Source organism: Ranitomeya variabilis, chromosome 5 (assembly GCF_051348905.1).
Source record: "Ranitomeya variabilis isolate aRanVar5 chromosome 5, aRanVar5.hap1, whole genome shotgun sequence".
Classification (NCBI taxonomy): domain Eukaryota; kingdom Metazoa; phylum Chordata; class Amphibia; order Anura; family Dendrobatidae; genus Ranitomeya; species Ranitomeya variabilis.
Window position 1 is genome coordinate 663,418,723 of NC_135236.1, and position 23,932 is coordinate 663,442,654.

At 45.6% G+C, this 23,932-nt stretch overlaps 1 protein-coding gene across 6 annotated transcripts in view; it reads left to right on the plus strand.

Moving 5' to 3' along the window:
• The window catches only part of PACSIN2 (protein kinase C and casein kinase substrate in neurons 2), a 62,559-nt gene that overhangs the window by 19,028 nt on the left and 19,599 nt on the right, over nucleotides 1-23,932 (plus strand). For 5 of the 6 annotated variants that reach the window (XM_077266593.1, XM_077266595.1, XM_077266592.1 and 2 more), the window contains one exon: nucleotides 14,492-14,629. In XM_077266593.1, coding sequence (XP_077122708.1) covers nucleotides 14,570-14,629 — 60 coding nt within the window. In that variant the 5' untranslated portion in view covers nucleotides 14,492-14,569. Of the gene's footprint in view, nucleotides 1-1,424; nucleotides 1,609-14,491; nucleotides 14,630-23,932 lie in introns of those variants that run through there. The other variant, XM_077266596.1, reaches the window with a different exon arrangement.

Consider the following 23,932-nt stretch of genomic DNA (forward strand, 5'->3'; position numbering starts at 1 on the left):
ACCACTTCCAAAATGGGTGTTTCGAGAACCACATTTTAAAAGAAGACATTTAAAAACTGGATGAGCTACCAGGATGGTGAGCGGACTGCAAACTATGTCCTACGATGGAACGATGAAAAAGATCTGGGAATGTTTAGCTTTGCAAAAAAGAAGGCTAAGAGGAGACTTAATAGCTGTCTACAAATATCTGAAGGGCTGTCACAGTGTAGAGGGATTATCATGCTCATTTGCACATGGAAATACGAGAAGCAATGGAATGAAACTGAAAGGGAGAAGATACAGATTAGATATTAGAAAACTTTGTGACAATGAGGGTGATCAATGAGTGGAACAGGCGGCCACGAGAGGTGGCGAGTTCTCCTTCAATGGAGGTCTTGCGCAGGTCACGTGCCAGCTAGACATATAACTACTGAAGTCAATCACTTGCCTTAGATTTCTTGTGCGGCCAATGATCGGCTGCTGCAATCACGCATGTAGGTGGCACGGCGAGCAAACAAGAGATTGCCGGGAAGTAAGTGTTAAAGGGAAGCCCAAGTTAAGGAAAAAAACAAAAACATGGCCACTTTAGTGCAGAAACATTTCCACCCCTGTACTAAGGTCCTGGATGTTATCGCAGCTGAGAAACACTGACAAATTTGACTGAACTGTAGTACTGCACACATCCTGAAGACAGGTGAGGCGCCATTTTTTAAAGAAAGCAGCCATTTTTGTTTTTTTTCATTTTCTTTTACGCCTTTGACACCAATGTTTATGGCAACAGGGCACAGAGCTTGCAATCTATTGTCCCCCCCTCGCAGGCGCCAGTATTCCAAGAAGGGAGGAGGGGGCGATTAACCTTCAGGATAAGGTGCTCACATTGTGCCTTGATAGCAGAAGAGGTAAAATAGCCGCAGCTATAAATATGTCACCACAAAAGGGACCTTTGTCCCGGACGGTGAAGACAAGGAAGCACTGAGCACAAGTCTACGAAGCTGCTGACGATTTAATAAAAAGGGGCTGTTTTTAGAAAAACACGGCGAGATCTCAAATCAAAAACATGACGACCTCGGAGTAAGGATGTCAGCCAAAAAACAGATGGCGAAAATAAACACACCACCCGCCGGTGTCTTTCACCTCTACAGTTTGTCCTGGATCTGGTCTGGATTTTCATTTTTTTTCCCCCACTTTTTTCTTTTTGCAATATAAATATCGGCGTCTCATAGGGGAGGTAATTAAAGCAGTGTTTGGAGATGCTATTGCGGACCCCCACCACGCTTCACCCCTCTGTAGCTGTGGGAGATGATGACTCATTGGAGTTGTAGTCCCCATCTGCGGCATGTAGGTAGTGTTAATGAATATATTGAGCAAATGTGTTATGTGTTTGTGACAGTGGAGGAATATTCTGTGCGGGGGCCGGGGACTGCTGCTGGAAATCTTGTGGGGGAATTGGAATTTGGTTCCTGAGATGTTCTGCTGTATAGGGACGTGCTTCTGTCATTAACTCCTATGCTGGATGTTCACCCATCAGCCATAACATTAAGACCTAATATGGTGCAGCTCCTGTGATGCCACCAACACAACTCTAGCCCAGGTTCTTCCCATAGGCATCCTGCTGCCATCTCTTTCCAGGTAAGCGACAACCAAACACCCGGCTGCCCACATGATGGTAAACGTCATTCATCAGACCAGGCACGTCCTTTAGTTGCTACATGGTCCAGTGTGTGCATTTCTGGTGGTAGAGGGGTCACCATGACACTATAACTAGTCTGTGACTACACCGTAAGCTGCGATGCTCTGCGTGTCCTGATTCCTTTCTATCATAGCTGCGATGCTCTGCGTGTCCTGACTCCTTTCTATCAAAGCTGTGATGCTCTGCGTGTCCTGACTCCTTTCTATCATAGCTGTGATGCTCTGCGTGTCCTGACTCCTTTCTATCGTATCAGTGATGCTCTGGATATCCTGACACCTTTCTAGCGTACCTTGTGAGCATCCGTAATGTAGCCATGGCTGTGTATGTGCTAAGCTGATTTCCATAACTCCACACTAACTTTTCCATTTATGACAGCATTCGGGTATAATTCCTCTTCATCTCTTTAGCAGAGGCCCGATGGTTTTGTTTCATAATTGACTATTATTTGGAACTGTTCATAACTCCCTCCACCTTGACTAAAGCTCTAGTTCCAGCTGCCGAAACAGTCCCAAAGCATAATCCTGCCTCCACCATGCTTCACTGTGTGTATGTGTTTCCTTTTTTGATATGCAGTGTTGACTTTTCGACAAACATACCTTTTGAAATTATGGCCACAAATTTCAGTCTTGGTTTTATCAGACCAAAACACTTTTTTTTTTTTCCCCTCATGCTTTTGGCAAATTTGATTATAGGTTTTGGCTTGGATGTTTGTCTTTGAAAGAAAAGGCTTCCGTCTTGCCAACCTACCCCACGGGCCAGAATAAGAGATTATCGCATGCAATACGCAGCCAGTGCTTCTTGCAGCTCCCTTTTTTTATTGTGTAGGCCTCTTGACAACCCCCCAGGCCAATTTTCATGTCTTTTCATGAATTTTTAAGGAGCGTCCAGTTCTAGGTAATGTTGTGCCAAATTTAAGTTTCTTCTTGATGACTGTCTTTACTGTGTTTCAATGGTATATCTAATGCCCTGGAAATGTTTTTGCACCCTTCTCTTCACCTGATAATTTTCAACAGTGAGATCCCTTTGCTATGTTGTCAGCTGTTTATGTTGTAAAGAGGCAAATGCCATGATCCATAAATAGGGGGTTCTCCACACACGAATCCTCTGTGAACAAGAATGGAGGTCCAATGTGTACAAGGGCTTCCTGTTTGGTGGGCTAGAGACATTTGTCCAGCAGTGGCTGCTGCTTCTCCCAGTAACAAATAAAAGCTGCTGCTCACTGGGGGTGGCGGGACTGGGCGTCTGGTGAGACCACTACTTTAAAGCTATAGAGCAATGAGCGTAAATGTCTGTGGAGCATTTTAGGCTTGTGTGTGTGGTCCTGCTCATGTATTGTGTACACAGCCTTCAGTATTTTAATTAGTAGACAGTGATGTAAATCTTCTGTGAAATCCATAATTGCGCAGTTTAGATATTTCCCTAGTACATTAAGCTCTGACAGTAAAGTTATTGTGCACTAGGTCTGCGGCGTAGAAGCCTGGATATGGCGGTCGTGTAGTAAATTAATGACTGACTGTCATTGTGAATATGATTCTTCATTCATATGGATTAACCAGTTCCACCCTTTATTATACTCCAGAGCTGCATTCAGAATTCTGGTGTTTTGTCATTGGAAATATTCAGTGAAAAGCAAGGTATTAAGTGTAGTTCCGGAGTATAATACAGGATGTAACTCAGGATCAGTAATGTAATGTATGTACACAGTGACTGCACCAGCAGAATAGTGAGTGCAGCTCTGGAGTATAATACAGGATGTAACTCAGGATCAGTAATGTAATGTATGTACACAGTGTCTGCACCAGCAGAATAGTGAGTGCAGCTCTGGGGTATAATACAGGATGTAACTCAGGATCAGTAATGTAATGTATGTACACAGTGACTGCACCAGCAGAATAGTGAGTGCAGCTCAGGAGTATAATACAGGATGTAACTCAGGATCAGTAATGTAATGTATGTACACAGTGACTGCACCAGCAGAATAGTGAGTGCAGCTCTGGAGCATAATACAGGATGTAACCCAGGATCAGTAATGTAATGTATGTACACAGTGACTGCACCAGCAGAATAGTGAGTGCAGCTCTGGAGTATAATACAGGATGTAACTCAGGATCAGTAATGTAATGTATGTACACAGTGACTGCACCAGCAGAATAGTGAGTGCAGCTCTGGAGTATACTACAGGATGTAACTCAGGATCAGTAATGTAATGTATGTACACAGTGACTGCACCAGCAGAATAGTGAGTGCAGCTCTGGAGTATAATACAGGATGTAACTCCGGATCAGTAATGTAATGTATGTACACAGTGACTGCACCAGCAGAATAGTGAGTGCAGCTCAGGAGTATAATACAGGATGTAACTCAGGATCAGTAATGTAATGTATGTACACAGTGACTGCACCAGCAGAATAGTGAGTGCAGCTCTGGAGTATACTACAGGATGTAACTCAGGATCAGTAATGTAATGTATGTACACAGTGACTGCACCAGCAGAATAGTGAGTGCAGCTCTGGAGTATAATACAGGATGTAACCCAGGATCAGTAATATAATGTATGTACACAGTGACTGCACCAGCAGAATAGTGAGTGCAGCTCAGGAGTAATACAGGATAAGGAATATACGGTATGTACACAGTGACTCAATTTTTTTTACTTAGTTTCGATGTAGTAAGTGGGAGAAGCGTTCTCTCCATATCGGACTTTTCCTTTGGCTATGCCAGTCTCCTTTCTCTGGTGCCAAGTTGCTTCTATGATATTTTTAGATACTTCTCTGAGAAATGATGTGAATTCCTTCTTTCTGGTAATATCCTTTTGGTACATGCTTTCATCCTTTCTATAAATTTTAATGACTTCTGACATTTTGTCTTTAACCCCATCTCCCGATGACTTGTAGACAATGTATCCGACATCCCTATTTAAGGCGCTTGGCTGTCAAGCTTCCTTTTTCACTTTTCATTCGTTTTTTTTTTTACTTTATCATCCTTAATACTACATGATTTCTTAAGCAGTGCTTCGTTAGAGGGAAGAACATGAACAAGTCTGTGCAGTGTGGAGAGGCAGTATATTGTGTAGCAAATGTAAATCATGTTGCACTTTGAACTACTAATTGTAGTTTGATTCTGACCTGCTTCCACTTCATTTGTTTTATGTTTTTTACCTGCAGAGCAGCGCTCTTCGCATCTCGGCTGTGATCTGACCTCATACACTAAATTGTTGCCTGCTCTGCTGCAGTTCCCCTGCACAGTTTGTGGCCAGAAAGCAGAGAGACTGCGAAGGCGCTGCAGTGCTGAATTATTGTAGCGGCCCCTTCAGCCACAAGGTTGGTGAGGGTCTTAGTAGTTAGACTCCATAAAGTGGTGGTATATATTAATGACTCCGCCTAGCGGTGCTCAAGCCACCTCCTGTGCAGGGCAGGGAAACGGCAGCACACCAACATTCAAGTGAATGGGCCTGGCTGCAGATAATTGCTTCCATGGTGACTTAGGGTACTGGGATGGTTAATGCCCGATGGTCTAGTGTAGTACAGAGGTTCATTCTTGCTTTCCTGGGGGTCTAAAGAAATGGACAGGTTGATGCTTGTTTGATTTCCTGCTGGTCTGGAGTAGTAGACTGGTTGATGCGTTCTTCCCTGGTGGTCTGGAGTAGTGGTGAGGTTGATGTTCGCTTTCCTGATTTTTCTGTAGTTGTGAGGGGCCTCTTGTTTTGCTTCCCTTGTGGTTGAGAGTAGTGGAGAGGTTGATTCTGGCTTTCCTCAAGGTCTGTAGTAGTGAGGAGGTTGTTTTGCTTCCGTGGTGCTTTGGAGTGTAGGGAACAGGTAGATGCTCACTTTCCTGGTGGTCTGGAGTAGGCAACAGGTAGATGTTCGCTTTCCTGGTGGTCTCGAGTAGGGAACAGTTTGTTCCTTGCTTTCCTGGTGTTCTGGAGTAGGGGACAGGTTGGTTCCCGCTTTCCTGGTGTTCTGGAGTAGGGGACAGGTTGATGCTCGCTTTCCTGGTGTTCTGGAGTAGGGGACAGGTTGATGCTCGCTTTCCTGGTGGTCTACAGATGGGGACAGGTTGGTGCTCGCTTTCCTGGTGTTCTGGAGTTGGAGACTGGTGCTTTCTTTCCTGGTATTCTGGAGTAGGGGACAGGTTGGTGCTCGCTTTCCTGGTGGTCTACAGATGGGGACAGGTTGATGCTCGCTTTCCTGGTGTTCTGGAGTAGGGGACAGGTTGGTTCCCGCTTTCCTGGTGTTCTGGAGTAGGGGACAGGTTGATGCTCGCTTTCCTGGTGTTCTGGAGTAGGGGACAGGTTGATGCTCGCTTTCCTGGTGGTCTACAGATGGGGACAGGTTGGTGCTCGCTTTCCTGGTGTTCTGGAGTTGGAGACTGGTTGGTGCTTTCTTTCCTGGTATTCTGGAGTAGGGGACAGGTTGGTGCTCGCTTTCCTGGTGGTCTACAGTAGAGGACAGGTTGGTGCTCACTTTCCTGGTGGTCTACAGTAGGGGACAGGTTGGTGCTCGCTTTCCTGGTGGTCTACAGTTGGGGACAGGTTGGTGCTCGCTTTCCTGGTGGTCTACAGTTGGGGACAGGTTGGTTTTCGCTTTCCTGGTGGTCTACAGTAGGGGACAGGCTGATGCTCGCTTTCCTGGTGGTCTACAGTTGGGGACAGGTTGGCGCTTGCTTTCCTGGTGGTCTACAGTTGGGGACAGGTTGGTGCTCGCTTTCCTGGTGGTCTACAGTTGGGGACAGGTTGGCGCTCGCTTTCCTGGTGGTCTACAGTTGGGGACAGGTTGACACCTGCTGACGTTTGAGTAGAAATGAAGCCGTATCTTGCAGAGCCTTTCAGCCTTCTTTACTGAGGTGTAGGCTATATTTCCTTACCTGGTACATGGTTTTCTTTCTCGTGTGACTTGTGTGATGTAGGTTCCTTGTGAGATTTCTCATCAGATTAGTGCTGGTTTTTCCGTATCGCTGATTTCCGTGATCTCCCTGCGCGTACAGATTATAATTAGATGATCTGCTTGTTCTTGGCAGACCTTTCCTGACTCTCGTTCCTTCCATAAAAGGAAGATCTGCAGAATTTTCTTTTTCTCCTTCTCTCTGATCACATTCACTTCATGGAAAGTGCAGGATAACTCATGGAGGACAGCTTCCTTTATAGGGTTCCTGTAATTCCCATTCACTCAAGTGGAGTATGACTCGTCCTCGTGTGGTCACTTCTCCATAAGGAGGTAAAAAACACCTTCACACTTGACCTCACAGTTGGTAGGCCCTTACTTGTAAGTCTCTTCTTGGTCACCCTCTTGGGTGAGGTCTCGTCTGCACTCAATGGACTTGATACGTACTCTACACTAAGGGTTTATACACCGAAGTCTGTGACTTAGAGGGTTCTCTGCTTTGGACAATCACCATTTCTTAAGCCCACCTTACTGATTTGATGGCCTTTTGCCGAATGACCGTTTGGCCGGCAGTCATCATGGACGTTTTCTCCCATACATAGGAGCACTCGTTCGACTGAGCCCTCCTATGTCTTCTATTAGAAAGCCGCCATTCTCCTGGAGAATAAAAAGATCGGCAGCCCGAAAACGGACTTTCTGGAACCTTAACTACCCCAACAATCAATTGCTTGGGCTCCCATACACATTAGATTAATGCTGGCTGATACTGACGTAATTTTAAATGTCTCTTGACAATAAGTCTATGATAAAGTGTCCCACTGCTGTGAATCCTTAGTGATCGACAGCGATCGATGAGGGATCCTGGCAGTAAGTATTCAGTTTCTCTGCAGCACAACCGCAGGCGAGATTGGGTATTACACCAGGTCCTTTTAAATCGATGAGTCGTCCATGTAATGCAGGACAGGTCGGGTCCTCCAAAGCGAGAGACTGTCTTTGGAGCCTCCGAGCGATAGTCGAGAGGGTTATTTGGGGCCCTACTATTGAGTTTAGCAGAATTTGTTGTTGTTCCGACCTGGAATGAAACAAAGCCAATGGACGTCGACCCAACAGAAGTTGGATAAGTGGTGCACAACTTTCATTGTTGTGATGAATGGGGTCCCAGCGGTCACTCCACTTTAAACCAATAAAGGTATCCTCGTTTAGTGGGGTCTTCATGGCATCCATGCCCTTCTTCAGCTTTATTTATTGGGCTTGTTAATAGTGTTCCGGCGTGATGGGTGAGTCAGTGCCTCTCGCTGTTGGAATTTTATTCTGTCGGCTATTTATAACCCTCGCTGTACAACAAGACCCCCGTCTCTTCTCTCCGTTGTTGCTATGGCTGCTCGCCGGTGGCCTGGGGCGTTCTGCACATGTGTTTTGGAAAAGTAAGTAAAGGCACCGAGGAGACTGGGGTGTTACCTGACTGTGTCGCTGTGGCTGGGAGGACGACCTTGAGACTCGTTCCTTCATTGCAAGCCACAGACTGAGTGGTCACTCCCCGAGTTGGCAGCCTAATATCTTTTAAGATGTATTGTTTTTTCCTAAAGTGATGGCATATCCCTCCTTCTCAACCTGTCCTCTGCCTTCGACACAGTCGACCACTGCCTACTGCTACAGATTCTTTCTTCCTTTGGCATCAAAGACCTTGCCCTGTCCTGGATTTCCTCATACCTTTCCGACTGCAGATTTAGCGTTTCCCACTCCCATGCTACCTCCTCATTCCGCCCTCTCTGTTGGAGTCCCTCAAGGCTCTGTCCTAGTGCCCCTACTTTGTTCCATCTATACCCTTGGCCTAGGACAACTCATAAAGTCCCATGGCTTCCAGTACCACCTGGAGGTAGACACTCAGATCTACCTCTCTGGCCCAGTTGTCACCTCTCTGCTGTCCAGAATCCCAGAGTGTCTATCAGCCATATCCTCCTCCTTCACCTCTCGCTTCCTAAAACTCAATGTAGACAAAACCGAGCTCATCATCTTTCCCCCATCTTGCGTATCCCCCCTACCTCATCTGTCTATTATGGTAAACGGCATTACGCTTTCTCCTGCACCTGAAAACTGCTGCCTCGGGGTAACTCTTGACTCTGCCCTGTCCTTCAAACCGCACGTCCAAACTCTTGCCACCTCCTGTCGCCTCCAACTCAAAAATATTGCCAGAATCCGTCCCTTCCTGAGCCCACAATCTACTAAAACTCTTGTGCTTTCCCTTATCATCTCCCTCCTCGATTACTGTAACACCCTGCTCTGTGGCCTCCCCGCTAACTCTCTTGCACCACTCCAGTCTGTCCTCAACTCTGCTGCCCAGCTAATCCACCTCTCTCCTCACTTCTCCCCTCTGCAAATCCCTCCACTGGCTCCCAATTCCCCAACGAATCCAGTTCAAGCTACTAACACTGGTCTACAAAGCCATCCACAACCTGTCCCTTCCCTATATTTCTGAACTAATCTCCCAATATCTTCCCTCAAGTAATCTTCGATCCTCCCAAGACCTCCTACTATCCTCCACACTTATTGGTTCCTCACACAACCGCCTCCAAGTTTCTCCCGAATATCCCCCATCCGCTGGAATTCCACGCCTCAACACCTCCGATTATCCACCACCCTCAGATTCTTCAGACGGAACCTGAAAACCCATCTCTTCAGGAAAGCCTACAGCCTGCAATAACCATTCTGCCGCCTCACCACCACCCGAGCTGCCGCCTCACCACCACCCAAGCGGCCGCACCCCTGACCTTCTGTCTCTTCCCCCTTTATCCCGTAGAATGTAAGTCCGCAAGGACAGTCCTCTCCCCACTGTACCAGTCTGTCATTGTAAATTTGTTTACTGTAAACGATATCTATAACTCTGAACGTAACCCCTTTCTCATGTACAGCACCATGGAGTTAATGGTGCTATATAAATAAATAAATAATAATAATATCCCTAAGGGTCTGACTTCTGGGACCCCCCAACATCTTGTTAATTTATGGGGCCAGGCTACCATTGTGCATGAAACGCAATGAAACTGCTCTGGAGCTTCAGGTTCTGAAATCCCCACAATCAGCTCTGCTTCCACCCACTATGCGGTGGAACCGTAGTGCACCTCAATTCAAGTGAATGGGGCCGGCTGTAGTTTCTCCGCACAGCTGGATGGATGGGAACGACGGCACTGACTTGGCACTGCGATCCCTCGGTTATGACTGTAGTAATTCACTGGGCGTTATGTTCTTCTTTCCTTGAGTTCTGGATAGGAACATACCACGTAACTACTCAGAGGAAGTTTACTAAAAAGGTGGAGTTCTTATAGTTTCCAAGTTGGGTGGGTCATTACAATAACGTCTGTGTACCCAGAAAGTGTTTGCTTCTGCTGCCTCCTCTGGTGTAAACTCTTACAAAGGGTGTACTTCTACCATAGCAGGAGAGGAGACAATCTGTGCAGATGTGTCCTCCATAGCCAAGACCGAAAACCCCAGTGGGGCACTTGGCCTCTTGTCTCTTCTTCATAGGGGATGTTAAGCCTTCTCGATAAACACTGTCTGATTATAGGGTGGACTTGATGGTCTTATCCTTTTTTTTTTTTTTTTTTTTTAAGCTTCTCTACCTTTTTATAAAACATTTATCATCTCCTTTTTGGGTTTGGAGTACTCTGTCCTGGATGCCCATTTCTTGGCCAGCGTATAGCAGGTCTCTCTTGTTCTGGAGGACCTGTCCTCTCCTTCAGTACACAAACAACCCATTGATTTGGATGGAAACCCAAGGTGTAATGCCTCTCATCCCCCTGAGGAGGCACTGCAGGAAAATTACCAGGTTTCCATACTGATCACTGATCACAAGAGGTCCACTTTGTCAGAAGGTCCACTTTACAATAAGCCAATCACAAAGTGCGATCGTAATGGAAAACCGCTTTATCTGGGAATGTAAATCCTCGTAAAGACCATTACAAATTTGCAATCAGTTGTTGTTTTATGAGTAACCCTTGCAGGGAGTGTTCAGTTTCCCTGCAGCACCACCACAGGTGAAATGAAGTATTACATCGGGTCCTCCAGAGCTGGACTCCCTTTGAGGAACGAGGATCCTGAACAGGTTTATTAATTTTATTAAGGTTTTCTATTCGGAACTTCCCAGTGATCTCTCCTCTAGGAGCATCCATCTGTAGGGCTGAAGGGCTTAAATGTGCTAAAACCCAGATCAGGTGACTTAAGTCCTCTCAGCACTTGATCTAGAGTCAATGGGATATAATTAGTGGGGAGGCTACATGAATGGTGGGGGTTGGTGTATATGGAGCCTTTCCGGTATAACATGAGCGTGCAGATGTGCCAGGCTTCACACTTCTCTCTTTTTCCTCATTAATGTTATTTTAGTCATTGGCGGTAATTAGTGGTCTTGGTTTCTTGCTGCCATCAGGATCCAGTTCTGTAGAATCGCACACTGTTCACATCATGTTTAGCGCCTACGATGGAGGAAGTGATCTACTGACTAACTTCTTGTGTATAGACCAATGGTGAGATGTCACCCATAGGCTCCATTGTAAGAAAACAAATTTTTTTTTTTGCCTTAACTCTTCCAGTTTTTTTTGCCTTTTTCATTTTTTTTTTTTTAAATCCCCTTATTACTTTGTTTTACAACATCATTATATATATATATATATATATATATATATATATATATATTTATTTATTTATTTATATATATATATATATATATATATATATATATATATATATATATATATATATATATATTTATTTATTTTTTTAAATTTTCCTTTTTTTTGTATTTCTTATGTGGGTGAAACTTGGGGGTGGGAGAGTGGGGTTGACTGTCTCGGAGGAGGGAGAATGGGATGGACTGTCTTGGGGAGCTGGGGGGGGAGATGGGGTGGTGGTGAATGGGATGGACGAATGTGAATATTTTGGAGAGCTGTGGGATTTTTATGACAAGGGTGACTGGCTTGGGGAGTCTGTGGGGAGGATGACTGTCTCGGGGACAAGGAGACCGTCATGGTTAGCTGCCGGGGGTCAAACCTAACCAATCACAGCTTTAGTTTTTCCTAGCAATTGAAAGCTGACAGTCTCACCGTTGGCCTGTATTGATAAATGAAACCTTTTTATGTAGGATTTGATGGAAGAAATTTTGAGAAATTCCTGTACAGTATAAGGAGGCAGAAAATTGTTACATTAAAAGGTATTGCAAGTGGCGTTGGCCTTTTAAGGTGCCTTAAAGATGATCTGTCATCAGGTCAGAAGTGACTATTTTTATTTAATTTTATTTCTGCTGTTCCCAGAGTATTCTGATTTTTATTTTTATTTTAATCCACCTCACAGTTCCAGAGTTATGCCTTTTTTATTTAGTGGTAATTTTTATGGTCTTTATGGAGGGGAATGAGGCTCATGGGATCCTCTGGGGCGTGTCTCTAGGCTGTTCTGCATTAATACCCTGTGAGCCACACCCCCAAGGTAAAGACCATGAAAAATGGCCAATATATCTGGAACCATATGATGGATTATTTAAAAACAAAAAACAGGAATAAACAGGGGATCTGTGGGGAAAAGGTAAAAGCAAACACCAGCAACTTGTGACTGGTCGCCTTTTGAATGGGGTTTACCTACTTAACACAAGATCAGTGAGGTTCCCTGAGGTCCAATCCCACACCCTGTGGAATATTTCCCAGAGTTTTTGTTATAAAAACTTATAGTTAATATTTTGGTATCAAAAATTTCTTCGTTACAACAAGCTCTTTTATAAAAAAAATAAATAATAATAAAAAAAAAAATTCTCAATAATCCTTGCCGGTTTTTGCTATTTTTTTTAATTTTATTTATTTTTTAGTTCCGTGATCATATTGAGGATTTTCTTCTGACCCAAGAAGATTTTTAATGTAAAGCTCAGGGATTAAAAATCTCTCAACTGGTTCTCGTATTAAAAGGCCATTAACGAAAAAAAAAAAAAAGCTTTGCGTAAGGATTTTATTAATTCTCAGATAAGCCGAGTACATGATACATGTTCAGTCCTAGGAGTAAGAAAATGTCAGTCTGTAAATTCTCACGTAATGTAGAAATGAGCGAATGTCTATGATGGCCGCCACTCGTTGTGAGCGCTGACTTTAGTTGCCCTTTAATTCTGGCAGGCGCAGCTTTTGCCCCAATGTCAGGCAGCTGTCTAGACAGCAACAGCTTTTTTTCGCTCCAAAGTGATCTCCATGTCAAAGACCCTCTCAACTTGGCAGATCACAATTTGACTACTTGCTTTCTTTTTTACCGACTTGATCTGGTCATGGTGAACACTTATGAGGTCTGGCGACGTCGCCTCCTTATAGTTTTCTGTGGGTAAACCTTGTACTGACCAAAAGGGGGGATCTCAGAAGACTCGTTGGTCTGTCTGCGAGATCCTGGCTTAAAACTTAATGTAGAATCGAGGGGCTGCGCTACTGATTCAGTGGTACCCTGCACTGATCCTGAGAAAAGAGGGACTGCGGGACTGATTTCAGTGGTGCCCTGCACTGATCCTGAGAAAAGAGGGGATGCGGGACTGATTTCAGTGGTGCCCTGCACTGATCCTGAGAAAAGAGGGGCTGCGGGACTGATTTCAGTGGTGCCCTGCACTGATTCTGAGAAAAGAGGGGCTACGGGACTGATTTCAGTGGTGCCCTGCACTGATCCTGAGAAAAGAGGGGCTGCGGGACTGATTTCAGTGGTGCCCTGCACTGATTCTGAGAAAAGAGGGGCTACGGGACTGATTTCAGTGGTGCCCTGCACTGATCCTGAGAATAGAGGGGCTGCGGTACTGATTTAGTGGTACCCTGCACTGATCCTGAGAAAAGAGGGGCTGCGGGACTGATTTAGTGGTACCCTGCACTGATCCTGAGAAAAGAGGGGATGCGGGACTGATTTCAGTGGTGCCCTGCACTGATCCTGAGAAAAGAGGGGCTGCGGGACTGATTTCAGTGGTGCCCTGCACTGATCCTGAGAAAAGAGGGGCTACGGGACTGATTTAGTGGTACCCTGCACTGATCCTGAGAAAAGAGGGGCTGCGGTACTGATTCAGTGGTACCCTGCACTGATTGTGAGAAAAGAGGGGCTGCGGGACTGATTTAGTGGTACCCTGCAGCCTTACGGAGCTAGAGGGCATGCGGAGATCGCACCTCCTCTGTTTATAGTGATGGCATGTCCTAGCAATGCAATGCAAGTGAACCATTGTTGCTGCAGAAACCATTACACTATCATCTAGGCCTGTAGGGTATACATGCTGCCATATGGGGCTTTGTGTTAGTGTAGATCAATGCACGTGGGAGTATCGCCATGTTCGGCCTCTGGCCCTGCAGTACGGAGGGTGCACTTTGAGAGTTGTACTTCGGTTTTCCCCACGTTTACAGTGTAAACAGCCATTATAAGGTTGGCTGCCATTGTGAGGCTCGGCCTATTCTTTACCCGGGAAAAACAATTGTTCCGTACAGTGAAGCCGCCGTGTTCTGCGCTGTCACTTTCCATCAGTGCAGGTTGCAGGTGAGCGGGGTGACCTGGATTCTGTGTCCTTGGCACATTGTTCGGGAGCTGTAGATAAACATCCGTGAGATTGCAGCGCACGCGGCGTGGTCGACGCTTCCTAACTCACGGCGAGTGTGAACTTGGACATGTAGGATGAGTCGCTAGAGATCTGTGCGCAATCTGGTGCCTATTAGTGATCCTACAAGTACCGGTCACCAGGTTGTAAGTACCCTTTACTGTTTTTTCTTAAAGGACTTGTCCATCCAGATGGAATTTTAGAAATTTGTTCAAGGCCATTAAATTACAAACTTTTTGGGGGTGTGAAAAGAAGCAATGGCCACCGTGTTGTTCTTCATTAAACAGACCATTGTTAAATGTTTGGGATGAAAAGTTTAAATTCTTGGCTATTTGTATTATAACCCCCATCACCTTCTCTCCGCAGGTACTGACTGTCTTTTGAAGAGGAGAACACGGAGCACTCACCTTTTGGATATAACTCTGCTTTGCTTCTTCAGTAATCATGTCTGGAAACTACGACGACGCAGTTGGGGTTGAAGTGTCCAGCGACAGCTTCTGGGAGGTAAAGATGTGTTGTTTTTTTTTATTAATGACTTAAGTCACTGTTTTATTCGAGCTTCACTCCTCCAGAGGAGGAGATGATTGCATTGTCAGAGATGTGGTCAAGGACTTCCTTTGAGATCTGTGTACTAGATGGTATACTCACTTATCTCTACTGTATACTCGCTTATCTCTAGGTATATCTGTAAGTTCTCAGGCCTCCAGATATAGTGGACTAAAGTCAGCCGAACCTGCCCGGACTCAACGACTATCTATTGTGTATGTGGGGCTCCCCGAAATAAAGTCTAAACTTTAATCAGGCGTTTGAGATCGACCAGGCAGTACGCTCGATCGGCAGTGATGGAGAAGCAGGCCCTGTCTTCTTCCGACGGGGCGGCGGGCCCTGTGCCTGCAATGTGCTCGTAGTTTAATCCGCTTCGTGCTGTGATGTCGGAATCAAACATTTACTTTGCAGACCCTTTTCCAGTACATCAGGGTTGCGTGACGCCCATCGTGATGAATGTAGGGCACCTTTTACCGTTCACCGCTGGTATGAGATCACATCTACCATCCAGGAAGTCATCGTCCACCGCTGGTCTAATCTTGCGTCGCCGATCACCAGGTCTGTGAGCTTGCGGGAAGATTTGTATGGAAGTTTTTAATGAATGAATGTTGCATGACGCAACCAAGGAGAACCACGAAAATACTGAGCAAAAGGATCTGTACCCTTCATCGTGATTCAAAGGCTTTGATTTAGGACCTTCTCTAAGATGTCACATGGGAAAATGGAGGTCCTTTTGAAATAGCTACAGTGTCAAGACTGATCATCCATAGGATTATGTAGAAGCGATCTGATGATTATCGTGACGGACCAAACTAGCTGATCGGAGACTAGAATCTGGTGGCCACCATTCCTAGTCTCTCTTGCCGCCTCGTCTAGCCGAAGGTTAAGCAGATCCACGTTGTCCTCAGTTTTGATTGTAACCTTCTAGATGGTGGTTTCCTCGCGGTATCGTCTTTCTCGCCTTCTCGATGCATCTGCTTGTCGTTAGTTAGAATTTGCTGAGCTGTGTTCCCTTGTCTCTTCTCATTGTTCTAGCAGGAAAACCGTGATGTGAAGTCATCTGGAAGTTCTGTAGGAAACTTGTAACAATTACTGTGAGTCATGGAAGGGCCAGGATTTCGCCCCGAAAGGAACTTATTAGCGAATGAACGGAAACTAGCTTTCCTCAGTACTGGAATTTAGCTGTACTGTTACGATGCACGACAGGGGTCCGCAACCTGCCACCCTCCACCTGTTGCTCAACTACAGCTTCTCGGGCATTTTCACTGGTTTATCCCCTCCGCCGTCTCCATCGCTAGTTAGCAGTTGTCTCTGAGCTAGTGAGGGTAGGCTACCTCCTCTACCATGATGTCTCCCATACACCGCACACACAAGGAGGGATTCCTGCTCTCCTCTCTATGTAGCAAATGTTTAGAAGCCACAGCATGGAGGACGTTATTGAGCAGTGTAGCTGTGAATCCAGAGCTTACTGTGTCAATGTCTTCTACGCTCTGCTTCACTCCTCGTCTCTTCAATAGGCAGCTGCAGCTTGATCCCTCAGTGATCGAACAGTCCATTATGTTTTGCCTAAGACAGATCTTAGCAGTTTGATCGGACATGTTGGATTTTTACTTGTACCTTCATAGGAAATGAGCAGTATCTAGCAGCAGCTTATTCCACTCTCCCTATTGAAAACGCATGCCCACTCTGCTCCACAGAGCGTGCATGTGGATGGGCGCTTCCTTTAGAGGAGCAGTTTGACTTATTTCCCATGAGTCCATTTGACAGACTCGGATAGAGACAATGGATTATAGTCTGTGTATAAAATTTGGAGCCTGCGAAAATGTTTATGGTGTAGGAACTCAAGCTCTGGAGCACAAACTTCAGCTCTAGCCATTCCAGCCAGTACACTTTATAGGTGTGGTCTTTAAAATTCAGCTGTTTGGGTTTGCTGGGAGTTGCAGTTGGCCGAGAGCTGGCGAATTTTTAGTTACGGAAGAGCTGCAGTTTGTGCTCCAGAGCTTCAGTTCCAAACTATTTTTGCTATTAATCCGGTAACCTCACAGCAGTGGTCTCTGGTTATTGTGAAATTACTCTCAGGGCATGCCGAAAACGTCAGTTTTTGGACAGCTGGTTGTGTTTTATGTTGGGAACCGAAGCTCTGGAGCACAAACTTCAGCTCTAACCGTTCCATCTAATTGTCAGATCAGCGGTGTCGTCCGTCCTGTGGCTCTCCATTAGGAAACTGTTGTCAGGGCATGAAGATGGAAGAGAAGACTGGATCACAATCAGACGAGTGTTTCCTTCCCTTCCACGGCTCAAGGTCACACAGAATTTATTCACTTTGCTGCTATCAGATTCCACCCAACAGAGGCCTGGCTGTTCGCCGCTGCTGCCGCTCGCTGGGTGACTATGACTCGCTCCACTGTCCGCTCTGCATGCCAATGAGGCCGGCGCGTTTCGCAGTGGAAGCGGTTTGTACACATCAGTCCCCTCAATGTGCCCTCACATGCGGTGCCGACAAGGGGCCTCTAAGATCTGAGCCTCCCTTTGAATGGCCCTTTAACACGTCGCGGAAAATATGTACAAGGGGAACATTAACTGCTGCTTGGAGGGGTGGGAAAAAATAGCAAAATAGTGAACCTCCCACTCCCCGCTAATAGTAATCCCATGGCAAAGTATTAAAACTACAACCCATGTAGCAATTGAAAGGATTAAGACAAAAAATATTGATTCCCTGCTGATGGCTTCTCTTTTTAGCTCAAATCTGTGACTACAGCTTGGCTACGATGCCTACAGGGGATCTCTGGTAGTCTGAGACACGCCCCCGTCTACTGATTGGTTCAAGCTGCCTTCCCGCTACAACGCGTCATCTTCCGATTGGCTGCTGTGAATAAGTAGAAAACAAGCGGATGACCATCTACTTTTTACGGGAGTCTCCTGACTTATCCTATGTAGAAGGAGCCATGTTGAATTTGTCTTGATTATTTTGTTCCCCCCCCCAAGGGAATAATCTGCCGCCAGATATGTCTGGCAGCCACTTTTTCTATTAAAAACGCACGCATGCTCGGCTGAATCGAGCGTGCATTCGTTATGAAAGAGCCACAGACGAACAAGCCGGATAAGTTTTGCTTCTCTACTCTATGACCCAAAGTCACACCAAATATACGTTTCAGAAATGTTATGTTGTCATGGTGATAATTGACAGTGAGATTATAATACGCTGGATAAGCTTTTTCTTATTTGATACCGTACTCCTCTTGGTGCGGTGCACAGAACGTGGTGGGGTGGTGGTTGGCCGCCCCTCAGTACAACGCGTCTGCTTGGTAAAGTGACACGATCCAGATGTGCTCCGCAAGTAATTCCGCAAATTCCGTGAAGAACGCTATTTAAGGAGCGAGGAGTCTCGGCAGCCGGGGGGTTAATGCCGCCTTGTTTTGCTTTAGGATTACGTTGCAGGAATCTGGACTATTCGCAACCTGTGTACATTGGTAACTCAGTCCTCATTCACGGACACTTCCGTCTTGTGCAACCAGGAGCTGAGAGATAACAAGTGGCGCTTTCTGCTCGCCCCGCGGAGCATCTCGCTGCAGAGTGATTATACAGGGATGAGACGTTATATAACCAGAGAGCGGGAGGGAGAGACTTGTCCAACCTGATTTCTGCTCTCCTGATGTATGAAGCCATTTACAGGGTTCGGGTCCCCGGGAGACAGCGCCATTTATGATTGGGCTTTCTCTCCCCTACTCGGCAAAACAGATATGTGAAGAATGTGCCACCGTGTGCTGGAGAGATGGTTATCGAGTAGGGAGCAGTCACTTAAAGGGAAAGCAAGGAATGAATGGAATAGGGGAAAGGGCAAGAAGGGATAAGGGAGAAGGGGAAATAAGAATGGGAAAGAAGAGGAGAAAAGTGCGGATTGGGAACAAAAGGAGAGTAAAAAGACGGGAGACGAGGGGTGAAAGGAATGAAAAAAGTGGGGAAAGGAAATAAAGTGGAGGGGAATGAATGAAATAAAGGAAAGGGCAAAACGGGATAAAGAAGGTGAAATAGGAATGGAAAAGAGGAGAAGAAAAGTGTGGGGGAATAAGAACAAAAGGAGGGAAAAAAAGAAAACGGGAGACGAGGGGTGGAAGGAATGAAACAAGTGGGGAAAGGAAATAAAAGTGGAGGGGAATGAATGAATGGAATAGAGGAAAGAGCAAGACGGATAAAGAAGGGGAAATAGGATTGGAAAAGAGGACAAGAAAAGTGGAAATTAAGTGGGGAATGGAAACAAAAAGAGTAAAAAAGGAAAACTGGAGATGAGGGGTGAAAGGAATGAAAAAAGTGGGGAAAGGAACACTGGAAATAGGGAGAATGAATGGAAAAGACATGAAGAAAAGTGCGGAAAGGACAGAAAAGGGAGAAGCCGGGGAAAGGACACAAAAGGGGGGTAAAGGGATGGAATAGTGGAAGTAGGACAAAAGAATGGAAAAGACATGAAGGGGAAGGAGAGAAGGTGGGGAAAGGAAACAAGGGGGCTAAATGGAAGTATACCGGGGATAAGGAGTGAAAGGAATGGAAAAGGCAACATGAATAAAAGTGAGGAAAGGAAACAAAAGGAGGGTAAATGGAAAGGAAAAGGAGACTAGACGAAAGAAGAGGAAGGAAAGAAAGTGGGGAATGGAAACAGAAGGGGGTAGGGGTAAAGGGAAGGAAAAGGGATGAAGCTAATGGAAAAGGGAAATAAAACCAGTATAAGAAATGGGAAAGAAAAGATGTGACCATAAGTATGGAAAGAAAGAGGAGAGGGGGAAAAAAGACCAGAGAAAGTGAAGAAAGTGGGAAGAGGAAACAAAAGGAGACTAAGTAAAACTGGAGAAAAGGGGGCAAAGGGAAAGTATGGAAAGAAATTGAGGAAAGGAAACAAAACATAAGTGGAGGGTTTAGGAAAGGAAAACTGAAGGGAAGCGGAAAAAACAGGGTATTGTTTTTTTTCTATTATAGGGGGTTTTAGAATAGATACAGAGCAGAGACTCTCCAAATCCTCCTCAAATGCTCAAAAATCCTCAAACATGTGGATTCTGCTCAGTTTCTTCTCTGAAAACTGCAAAAAGACTCCATGTGCATATTGTCCAAGGGTGGCGGGGGAGTGGAGAGGAAACCGAAAATGCTGGCATGGAAAGTGAAAACAAGGTAAGGGGGGGGGGGGGGAGCAAGGATAATGAAAAGGTGGGTTTAAGGGAGAGAGGTGGGAGGGGAAAGACAATTGAAAGAAAAATCTGGGAAGAGGAAAAAAAAGAGAAAAGAGGGGAAGGAAGAGAGAATGTAAAACAAATGAAGGGAAAGACCAAACTGGGTAAGGAAGTGAAAGAAGAATGAAAAAGCAGTGAATGGAAATAGTGGCGGGGGGGAGAGGGGAAGGGAGAGAAAATGAGGAAGTAATACCTGTAAAGGAAAAGTGAGGAAGGGTGAGGATGAAAACTTTAGAGGGAAAGGGGGGAAAAAAAAGGATGGGTGTTTATCTGTCATCAAATCTTCTGTTACCTGTCACTTGTGTATAGTTTCCTCTGTAACTTGTGTATAGTTTCCTCTGTAACTTGTGTATTGTTTCCCCTGTAACTTGTGTAGTGTTTCCCCTGTAACTTGTGTATTGTTTCCCCTGTAACTTGTGATCATTGGGGAAGTTCTTGTGTGGGGACGGCTGTTGACTTATTTTCTAGCCTTGGAGCAATTCTTTTTCTAGGTTCTTTGCAGTACACAGACCAATGTGTTGCTAATGGCAACATATAAAATGTATTCGCGGAACGATTTTGTTTTGACCCATGAGACTCTAATGAAAAGAAACGTGTGCGGTTATTACCTAGGCGCGTTAGTGGATTACATAGGATTGTGGCTGCAGAGTCACTTTATTCTTTTTTTATTACATAGGATGTAGGTTTGACAAAGATGTCTTTGGAGTAAATGGCTCCCGGTGCTGTAATATACAGGAGTAGTCATCGTATTTTATTATTATTGATGCTTTTATGATGACGGTAAACTGAGCAGAGCTGTAAACTCCCTTTTCGTGAAGCCTGACCACCAACCCACAAGTGCTACTTTACTCGACTACTACTGTGGCTGACCATGGTATGACATGGCAGCTTCCCGAAAACACTCTTCCTCATGCCCCTGAGCATTTAAGGCCTTGATATGGTAACAAGTTATCAAAAATACATGTATTGCTGGAGCCTAGAGAGGCAGGAACACACACGTACTCTGATGTGCGTTACTGTGCACCTTCCCCCTGTAATTCACTTTTCCTCTGTGAGTCCTGGAATGAGGGAAGAAATATGGATTTGGTAGAATTATTTCTTATTTCTCATGGGTCTGTATAAGGGTATGTACTGCTGGAGCCTAGATAGGCAGGAATACACGGTCTGCTCTGTATTACTACACCTCTTCCCCTATAACTTTTATTTCCTAGCGGAGTCCTGGAATGGGGTGAAAGAAGAATATGGATTTTTTTTTTTTTTTCACGTCTGTATGGGTCTTTGTAAGGGTAGGTACTGCTGGAGCCTAGATAGGCAGGAATATACTCATACTCTACTGACTGTGCTTTACTGACTGTGCTTTACTGTGCACCTTCCCGTGCAATTCACTTTTTGTAGCTGAGCCCTGGAATGAGGAAAGGAATATGGATTAGGTAGAATTAGTTCTTAGTTCTCATGGGTCTGTGTAAGGGTATGTACTGCTGGAGCCTAGATAGGCAGGAATACAGTCTGCTCTGTATTACTACACCACTTCCCCTGTAACTTCTGTTTCCTAGCAGAGTCCTGGAAAGGGGTGAAAGAATATGGATTTTGTAGAATTTTTTTTTTTTTTCCAATAACTATGGGTCTTTGTAAGGGTATGTACTGCTGGAGCCTAGATAGGCAGGAACATACTCATGCTCTACCGACATTGCTTTACTGTGCACCTTTCCCTGCAATTCACTTTTTATAGCCAACCTCTGGAATGAGGGAAGGAATATGGATTTTGCAGAACGATTTCTCATGATTCCAAAGGACTGTGTAAGGTCATACAGTTGTGTGAAAGTGTTTGCCCCTCCTTCAATGTTTCAGATCACCAAACAAATGTAAATATTAGGCAAAGATAACACAAGTAATCACACTATGCAATTTTTTTTTATGAAAGGAAAGAGAAATCCAAACCTGGTAATAACTAACCCAACCGGGCCAACCTTAGCAGTAACCACTCCAATCAAGTGTTTGCGATAACTGGCAATGACTATTTTACAGTGCTCTGGAGGAATTTTGGCCACTCATCTTTGCAGAATTGTTGTAATTCAGCCACATTGGAGGGTTACCGAGCATGAACCGCCGTTTTTAGATGCCACAGCATCTAAATCGGATTAAGGTTAGGACCTTGACTAGGCCACTCCAAAGACTTAATTTTTTTTACGTTTTTTTAAGCCATTCAGAGGTGGACTTGCTGGTGTGTTTTGTATCATTGTCCTGCTGCATAACCCAAGTGCGCTTCAGCCTGAGGTCACGAACAGATGGCCAATTTCTTTCAGCATTTTTTGGTTGATAACAGTCTAGACGTCCAGTTCCTGAAGCAGCAAAACTGCCCCAGACCATCACACTGCCACCACCATGTCTTACTGTTGGTATGGTGTTCCTTTTCTGAAATGCTGTGTTACTTCTACGCCAGATGTAATGGGGCAAACACCTTCCAAAAAGTTCATCATCTGTCCTGTCAGAGTATTCTCCCAAAAGTCTTGGATCATCAAGATGTTTTCTGGCAAAACTGAGACGAGTCGTTCTTAATGCTCAGCAGTGGTTTTCGTCTTTGAATTCTGCCATGCAGGCCATTTTTTGCCCAGTCTTTCTTATGGTGGAGTCATGAACACTGACCTTAACTGACGTGAGGTCTGCAGTTCTTTGGATGTTGTTGTGGGGTGTCTTGTGACCTCTTGGATGAGTCGTTGCTGCGCTCTTGGCGTAATTTTGGTCAGGCCAACACTCCTGGGAAGTTTGACCACTGTTCCATGTTTTCTCCATTTGTGAATAATGGCTCTCATTGTGGTTCACTGAAGTCCCAAAGCTTTAGAAATGGCTTTATAACCTTTTCCAGACTGATAAAATCTCAATTACTTTTTCTCATTTGGTTCAGAATTTCTTTGGGTCGCGGCATGATGTCTAGCTTTTCAGGACCTTTTGGTCTACTTCACATTGTCAGGCAGGTCCTATTTAAGTGACTTCCTGATTGAGAACCGGTGTGGCAGTAATCAGGCCTGGAGTGGCTAGGGAATTCGAGCTCTGCTTCCCAAAGATGTGATAAACCACAGTTAATTTATGTTTTAACCCCTTCCCGACCCATGACGCCTATGCGGCGTCATGGAATGATCGCGTCCCTGCAGATCGGGTGAAGGGGTTAACTCCTATTTTACCCGATCTGCAGGGAGAGGGGGGAGTGGTACTTCAGCCCAGGGGGGGTGGCTTCACCCCCCCCGTGGCTACGATCGCTCTGATTGGCTGTTGAAAGTGAAACTGCCAATCAGAGCGATTTGTAATATTTCACCTAAAAAACTGGTGAAATATTACAATCCAGCCATAGCCGATGCTGCAATACCATCGGCCATGGCTGGAAAACCTGAAGTGACCCCCCCCCACCCCACCGATCGCCCCCCCAGTGCTCCGTTATGGGGTCCGGTCCCCTCCGTCCTGTGCTCCGCTCCCCCGTCCTCCTGCCCGCTCCCCCCCTGCTCCTATGTCACCCCCCGGTGCTCCGACGCCCCCCCCGTGCCCCGATCTCCCCCCCCTTATACTTACCTAGGCTCCCGGTGTCGGTCCGTCTCCTCGCTGGGCGCCGCCATCTTCCAAAATGGCGGGCGCATGCTCAGTGCGCCCGCCGAATCAGCCGGCTGGCTGATTCATTACAGGTACATTTTGATCGCTGTGGTAGGTTCTAACACAGCGATCAAAATAAAAAAATAATAAATAACCCCCCCCCCCTTTATCACCCCCATAGGTAGGGACAATAATAAAATAAAGAAAATATTTTTTTTTCTTTTTCCACTAGGGTTAGGGTTAGAACTAGGGTTAGAACTAGGGGTAGGGTTAGGGGTAGGGTTAGGGTTAGGGGTAGGGTTATGGCATGTGCACACAGAGCGGATCGGCCGCGGATCCGCAGCGGATCGGCCGCGGATCGGCCACGGATCGGCCGCGGATCGGCAGCGGATCCGCAACGGATTGGCCGCGGATCCGCAGCGGATTGGCCGCTGCGAATTCGAAGCAGTTTTCCATCAGGTTTACA